At 35.5% G+C, this 8,109-nt stretch overlaps 1 protein-coding gene across 1 annotated transcript; it reads right to left on the reverse strand.

Annotated features, from left to right (window-relative positions):
* Positions 1-3,177: 3,177 nt before the first annotated feature.
* On the reverse strand, positions 3,178-6,866 carry LOC107609111 (seed imbibition 1). Its single transcript, XM_016310949.3, has 12 exons — positions 6,553-6,866; positions 6,230-6,459; positions 6,048-6,138; positions 5,905-5,953; positions 5,743-5,834; positions 5,555-5,662; positions 4,922-5,467; positions 4,685-4,826; positions 4,516-4,583; positions 4,239-4,373; positions 3,941-4,158; positions 3,178-3,704 (listed from the first exon to the last, which is right to left on the reverse strand). The coding sequence occupies exons 1-12, from the start codon at positions 6,744-6,746 to the stop codon at positions 3,322-3,324; spliced, it is 2,256 nt and encodes a 751-aa protein (XP_016166435.1). The 5' UTR covers positions 6,747-6,866; the 3' UTR covers positions 3,178-3,321.
* Between the last annotated feature and the right edge of the window lie 1,243 nt (positions 6,867-8,109).

Here is an 8,109-nt window from a genome sequence, read left to right on the forward strand (position 1 = left end):
AGGACCATGATAGGACGGGAGGAAGTCCCCAAGTTATGAGGATGAGGAGGAGGAGGAGGAGCAGGAGGAGGAAGATCACCAGTGGCCCTCAAAGCGTCCACCTGCGCCCGAGATCTTTTCTTGGCATCTTGAACTTTTTGGTAAGAGGAGGCAGAAGCTTTCTTCACCATTTCTGAAAAAGAAGAAGGTAAAAAATCAATTCACAAAGAAATCGAAATTCCAGAGTCAGAAGTAGTTAAAACAAGTCGGAGCAAAATAAGAAACAATCATATCTACATATTTGAGCCCGAACAAAAGTCGGAGACCCTTGGAGAAATTTCTTTGTATCCAAGTAAGGGGCCCTCCCCCAAACTTCTCGAAGGAACCCCACAACAGCTTCTTCGACCTCGTCTAAATAATCTAAACCATACTTCTCCACAGAAGAAGCCTCCAACCAGTATAAAGGAAAACGAGGAACGAAATTTTCATCCAGGAAAAAGGGGTAGTGACCCTCTACAACTTGAACTTTAAAGAAGAAATTTTTGAAGTCACGGAAGGATTCGTCAAAAGGTTAAAAACTCTCCGACCTTGAATAGCTCGGAAAGACACCCAATGTTGTTTATTGTTTTGCCCACTAAAAGCTTGGTCATATGAAAAAGATAAAAGAAAATCCTCAAAGAGGTCGGAAAATGTAAAGCCTGACTAACAAGTTGGTAAACCTTCAAGAAACCCCAAGAGTTGGGATGGAGCTGAGTAGAAGCGACACGGCAGTGGTGCAGGACAGAAATCTCAAAAGCAGAAAAGGGCAGAAAAACTCCTAGTCGAGCGAAAATACTCTCATACATAAAAAAGAAATGAGGGTCCTCATCAGAAACCCTCCTAAAACAAACCCGGTCTTCCGGACCCGGGGCAATCAGTTCATATTTTGGCTTGTCCTCATCAAAAGCACAAATCCTATGATGCGTGCGAAGATCAGTGATGTAGTCAGAATCTACAAAAGGTTATTCTCCAAGAACCGTAACATCCACCCACTGAGCAAGGGACTCTAGAGAAGACATTTCTCCCTATATAAAAAGGATAGCAAAACCAACAAAGGAAAAAGAAAAAGGATCAAAAACAGGGTCTCTAAGGGGCCTGGGGTCAGATCCTCAACAAAACAGAGTCACTAAGCCTACAGTCAACACTCCTCTCAAAGTAAAAATATACAAACGAAAGTATTTGTAAAAAAGAGAGAAGAGAGAAGAATTAACCTTTGCTTGAAAAAGGGTAGAAACAGTAGTGGCTCAAGAAAGGAGGAGTCCCTTCGAACAGAAGTTTCTTTCGAATGGAGAGGGCAAATGCGAAGGTTTTCAGAAACGAAACAAAGAAAGAGATGGAAAGTATTTATAAATACATTAGCGGCATAATGGTAAAAACGGAGGCCGTCACTAAAGAGGTGCGCCGTTACCAATGTAACTGATCTTCGTGTGTGAATACGCAAATTCCTAACAGACGCGACGTTTGATTAGACACGACTGTTGAGAAATTTTAAAACACGTCAGTTCTGAAAAATCACGTCGGTTCCTCATCAGGTCGGCTACAAGCCCGACTTAAAATACTCGAACCCAACTCTCAGAAGAGGTTGTACTCGAGTAGGGGCATTGTTCATACCCTGGCCCAAACACTAGAGTCCAGGCCCAAATAAGAGGCCCAATCCTAAGATTGGCTCTCACACGACACCGACCTTCTCTCAAGAAGTCGATCTCAGCAACGACTTGGTCCAAAGAAGTCGGGGACGAAGATTAGTTGGCAGATAACACTCAAGTAACTGCCCCTAAAATCTCTCAACACACTTCCAGGAGCCATATCCCAACTTCCCTAAGATAAAGGGACGATTATCCTCCTTAAAAGGTGGAACTACTCCAACGGTGGTTATTGGTTCACCACTATAAATACACTGACACCCCTCAGGTATTACTAAGTCACAATACTCTCTAGACCTGCTTACACCATTGCTGACTTAGGCATCGGAGTGTCTTTGCATGTATCACCCCCATTTTCTCGCACATACAAGTCGGACGGAGGCCCAAAGACGCAAATATGCTCAGAGGCTTCCTTCCTCAGACGATTGGGTCAACCCAACGAGTCCAGCCTATTAATCTCCGGTTACACATCGTAACAGTTACATATAGATTGCTTTTAATATTAAAATAATTTTAATATATATAAAAATAAAAATAAATGGAAACATTTATTAAAATATAAGATTATATTAATTTTTTTAACTATAAAAAACACATGCTAGTTTTGAAAAATATTTTTATAAGTATTTTCAAATTAAAAAGACTCTTAGATTTCAAAACTAAAGCCAGAAACAATTTTTTTAAAAGTTATTTTATCAAACCGGCCAATATATGAGTACATCTACCTTATTATTTATAGTTTCATCTTGCATACCGTTTGATCTAATTTAATTTTAATACACTCAATTAAATAATTATTTTTTTTTCTTACGCAAAAATTAGTGATTTTTGCCAATGAGCTATAACTCAAATGATATGGTCTCCCCATACTTATCTAGAAATCGCGAGTTCAAATCTCATTCCCAATTTAAAAAAAAAAAATTATGTGGTTTTTGGTAATAAATCTAAGAAGTTTTTTATTCTTTTTTTTGGATTTACATATGTTGTTAATCCCTCTAAATATGATACATGTCATTTTAATTTTTATTTCTCTAAACACCTTTATTTTTATTCTCTTTTCAGTAAATTACTATTTTTACCATGAATATTTCAACCTGACAAATGTTTAAAAAAAAATTAATGTTTACAAAATTTTCATTCCTCTGATCTGTAACTTTTACTTTGACTTCCGTACCTGTTTTTTTAGTATTGAGTTGTGATATTATACACAAAAAATAATGTCTTGGATATTTATAATATTTCTCATGATCAGAAATCAAAATATATAAAAAAAGTCTAAAGAACCAACTCTAATATAAGCTAATTAAGTTAAATCTTTTTTATTTCTGATTTTGAAATTCGAAAAATTAGAATAGTAGAAGGTTGTTTTTTTTTTTTTTTTCTTCTTTATAACGAATTTGTTTTTCAACTAGTTAGTTGGAGTTGGCTTTATTCGTAGTTGGTTTTTTTAGCAGAACTCAAATGTATAATAATGAGAACCATTAATAAAATAAGAGAGGAAAAAAAATTGAAACAATTTTCTAGTGAAAATTTTGTATAGGTAAGCTGTGCTTGCCATTCTTTTTCTATTGCATTCTATAAATCTATGTTACAAAAAAGTAGCTTATAGAAGCTCTTACATGAAATTTATTTCATTAAGACAAACATTATTTTCTATGATTCAAAAGCCAACAGAAATGTTCCATTGGTATAACTCCTTCTCTGGCACTCTCAGATCAACACTAACCAATCCAGAATCTTCTTCATATCTAAATTCAACTTCCTCTGAATCAATTGTTACCAACTTAGGCTTAGTTGATGAATATGCTCCAAATTGGCCACACCCTCTTACTTTCATCACAACATTATTTGTGCTTGTTTCATTGGATCCATAGCTTAATTCTTTGATTGCACCTCCTGAGTTGAACATCTTGATCAAACCAATAGGAGCAAACTTGACACCATTTTCCAATTCCTTTACAGGAACAATTGTAAATACTTCATACTCTTTGGATTTCATTGTAATTGGAATTGATGCATCATTTGGAAGATAAATAGCCTCTCCTGCAAAATTAACATCATAAAAAGAATAAATTAGTCATGCCTTAAATTAAAAGTATAATGTATAAAGCCTGGTAAAAACTCAGGTACAGTCGACTTTATGTGAAGTTGATAGTTGAGAATCGTTAGATGAAAATTTAGTCAAATCAGTCAAATCATCTAATGGTTCTCAATTATCAACTTCACGTGAAGTCGACTGCACCTGAGTTTCCACCATAAAGCCTAGAAATTAAACATACCACCAAGATGGGAGAATACAATGGTGTCTCCATTCCAATTTTTATCAGTGACATTGGATAAATGATCAACATCTTTAGCCCTAATCACACCGGAAACTGTCCCCGGATTTTCGTCGTGGATGAGGTTCTTCTTTCCAACTTTACACCACCCCGCGCCTTGGCAGTTGAATACCCCAACCACTCCAGAAAAATCATTCAGGTTCCAAATCTTGAGAAGACTGAGAAAAATTAAAATGAATCATAAGAACAATAAATATGTTACATCAATTAGTCCAAGTATAATTGTTGATTCTCTAACCTTTTTCCATCTCTAGCAGGATCAACAAATAAACAATCCTTAGTTGGTCTACCAGGAAGTTTAGCCCTCAATATAGAACCATCAGGAAGTGCAATTTTCTTCAAAAGATTAAAGTCATGGTGTCCTGGCTTGTCACTGAATCAAGTAACAATATCCAAACATTAAGAATCATTACCCTAATTCACTTAATACATTATACTAAAGGTGGAAACTCAGATGCATTTAACTTCATATATGAAGTTGATAGCACGGGTTTAATTAGTTCATCACCATTTACCTGACATATATAGGACATCCTCCAACTGCTCGAGCCGCGCCGTGATATTCAGCCATTGGATGTAAGCTCTACAATGCAGAAAAGTTTCAAATGATAAATCAACTTGTCAAGAAAGCAAGCAAGTAAAATCTTTTGAAGAAAGATGTTAGGATCTGAAATTTGAACTTACTTGAAACATGTCCCAATCTGGCTGCATAAATTCACCAAGGAAAATTGTGTTGTAAGCAACAGATGCAATGTGAATGGTGTGTGATGCAGGGTCTCTTGGCCAGAAATCATCCGAAGCTCGAATGACAGCCGAATGTTTCGCGCTACATAAACAAAACAATCAAGAGAAAATCCATTGCTAACTTGAATGAATCCAAAGATTAATGTTCATAGAATTAAGCAAATCCTTAATTAGTACCTATATAACCCATCTGTGTTGTGACTCATGCAACAAATGATTCCATTATCAGGGAAGTTCCTAGAGATTGATGCCTCTAATGCTTGTTGGTACTTCCTTGCAAGCTTCACCCTGCCACCATGGCCAGCACCAAGTGTTTCAAGAATGTTCTGGACATCAACCTTGACACCATCAATGCCAGCAGAAGCCAGGTAAGAATGGAGTTCATCATAGAAGCTAAAAACTTTCTCAGGATTCACAAGGCCTAGTCCATTGATGGCTATAGTTGTTAAGGCTTCATCCGGTTGATTCGACTCAACTCCAGGCGACGAAACAGGGTAGGCCATTGCTGATTCATAGTGCTCCATGCCAGAAACACCAGGCTTAACCCCACCCCAGTATCCAGTAATTGCATGCCACACATATATATGCTTCAAGCCATGTTCTTGTTTGATTTCATTGGTTATGTGACTAAGTCCTAATTTTGGATCCTCTACCCTTTGGCCTTGTTTTCCATCCCTTTGGAACTTATGATTCTCTTTGATATTTGTCAATCGATTCGCAAAGCTGGCGAAGAACAATGAATCAATCAAACATGTTCAATGTTGTAAAATTTAGAATCCACACAATGAAATCAAGAAAAGAAGTACTCACTTTGCACAATTATCAGCTTCCCATTCAATACCATTAGCATCCATTCCAACAGATTGCCACCCATCATCAATTATAACAAACTTAGCAGGAATCCCACCTTTCTTAAAGCTGCATTAAAGAACATATATTATACAAAAATCTAACTATTATCATAGCTTGAAATTTTGTCCATGGAAAAGGAATAACACCTCTCTAATCCTTGCTTTACACCATCTGATGTGACATTGGTATAGAAAGCATCCCATGTACACCATCCAAACCAGTTCAATATATCTGGCATCTGAATACACACAGTTATGATTAATTAACATTTAACAAACATTAGAATTAAGACAGACAATGAGATTTACCTTCTTTCTCTCCCTATGAGAAAATGTCTGCATGTGTTTCTCAACAGTCCTGAACAAAATTTTTGAATCAATTACTCTAACAAATTCACATATGAACATAAGAAACACTGCACAATCATGCTGTGAGAATTGAAATAAATTACTTGACAGCATTGGTTATGACTTCATAAGGGTCTAATCCGGCACCAATGAACACAAGATGAGTCCCATCAAATTCCTCCACAGCAGGGCACCCTGCAAATCAAACACATGTTTCATCACACATACACAACATAATAAAACATGTTCTTAATTCTTATTAGGATATACAAGACATGGGATATACCACTTTCAACACAAACTTCAATCTCATTCTGATGATTCCCCTGAAGACTTGCTCTAAAGTCACCTTCCAAGAGTGGTAAGAGAACTACATAGGAAGATTGGTCTTCAGAACCATTGTGTGTCTCAATCAACAAGAACTGTGTCTCAATTGGGACATCTTTTCCAAATGTCCCCATTCTCTGTGTCATCCACCACATCTTGAACCGGAACAAACACATAAACCTCAAACCCCTAAACACACAACACATCACTTCCATGATCACAATCACATCCTTAAAGTACTAAAAAAAACACCAAAGAAAGAGACAAGGAAATAAAACTTACTCAAGCTTCCCAATTGGGAAGATTATACGGCTACCCTTATGATGGGAATGAACACCAATGAATGCAGCATTGAGAAGGGCACCACCAGATGATGCTGGAGTCACAAGAACATTGTCATTCACATGGCTCATCACCTTCTTCCCCAACACCATCAAGTTCCCATCTGCAACACTTATTCCTGCTCCCACTGTCATCTTCTCTTTGAATTCAACAACAGCAACACACAAAGGATAGAGAGTGTTGCTGTTTCAAATCCAAATTGTAAGATAGATAGATAGAAGGGAGAAAAATACGTGAGATACAATACAATACAACAAAGCACAGATCAAGGGTGGGTATTTATAGGGGTGATCACTGGTCGGTTTGGTTCGGGTTTATGGTAAAATTAGAATCGAATTGATCAAAATGTAATTGGTTCGGTTTGGTTTAGATTTGTGATTTTTTGTATATATATTTGAACCAAACCAAACCGATTAAGAATGGATTGGTTTGGTTCGAATAATTGGGTACTCGTTGATTTTGAAATTCATAAAAAAGAAAACCAAATTTTTATCTTAAAATTTTAATAAGTACAATAAACATGTAACATCAATAGAAATAATCCAAACATATTAAACACCAAATACATTAAAAACTAAATTCATTAAAATCCAAACATATTAATAGTGAATAATCATTGTCTAATAGAAAAATTATATATATTTTTAATTTTTTTTATTTAATTAATATATAATCGGGTTTGCGGGTTAGTTCGGGTTCCGCATCTCCAGAATCGATACTCGAACCAATTGCTAACAAAATTTATCGGTTTGGTTCAGATTGGACCCAATTATCCGTTAATTCTAGAACCAATTTAATTGATTCGGTTTAGATTCGGACGGATAATCGGTACCCGCTACCCGTGCTCACCCCTAGGTATTTATAGCAATTGGAAAATCATAATCTACACGTAACTGCACACCAACATGTTAGGGACCTATAAGTATAAAAAAAAAAAAAGTAAATAATAATAATGTTACAATTATTGGGATTTTGTCAGTGCCACTAACATAGAAAACAAAAATATGGTAGCATATATTATAGGAAACTATATACTTTTCAATCTAGCTAGCCACTTTTCATAAATGGATCGGCTCTCGGGACTTTAAACCATCCAGATTCAAATAATCATAATTTTTTTTATATGGTCTTGTCCTCAATTTTTCACTTTATAGTAATAAAAACGTTTCTTGATTTGGAGAAAGATTGGAAGGGTACAGCTACGAAGCATGAAAAATATCTGAATGATAAAAGATGACGTGGCATGGATGGGTGCGTAAGGGATTTTGGGTTAATAATTTAGAAAAGTGTACCAAAAATATCGATGTTCTAATTGTTTTAATCGTTGAATTGTTTTAATCGTTGATGTGAATTATAAAAAAAATATATAATATATATTAATTAAAATCAACATATATTAATTAAAATTAACAGTTAAAATAATTAGAACACCAGTAGTTTTTAATATACTTAAAATTTTTTCAATAATTTAATATTTAGTAAGAGAAAATATCGGTG

Source organism: Arachis ipaensis, chromosome B7, assembly GCF_059453495.1.
Source record: "Arachis ipaensis isolate K30076 ecotype BB chromosome B7, ASM5945349v1, whole genome shotgun sequence".
In the NCBI taxonomy this organism is placed as follows: Eukaryota; Viridiplantae; Streptophyta; class Magnoliopsida; order Fabales; family Fabaceae; genus Arachis; species Arachis ipaensis.

Coding starts and splice junctions, on each gene's coding strand:
- LOC107609111 (XM_016310949.3), bottom strand. CDS start 6,746: ATGACAGTGGGAGCAGGAATAAGTGTTGCAGATGGGAACTTGATGGTG. Junction 5,835..5,904: donor CTCATAGGGAGAGAAAGAAG/GTAAATCTCATT, acceptor GTGTGTATTCAG/ATGCCAGATATATTGAACTG. Junction 5,663..5,742: donor GTAAAGCAAGGATTAGAGAG/GTGTTATTCCTT, acceptor TCTTTAATGCAG/CTTTAAGAAAGGTGGGATTC.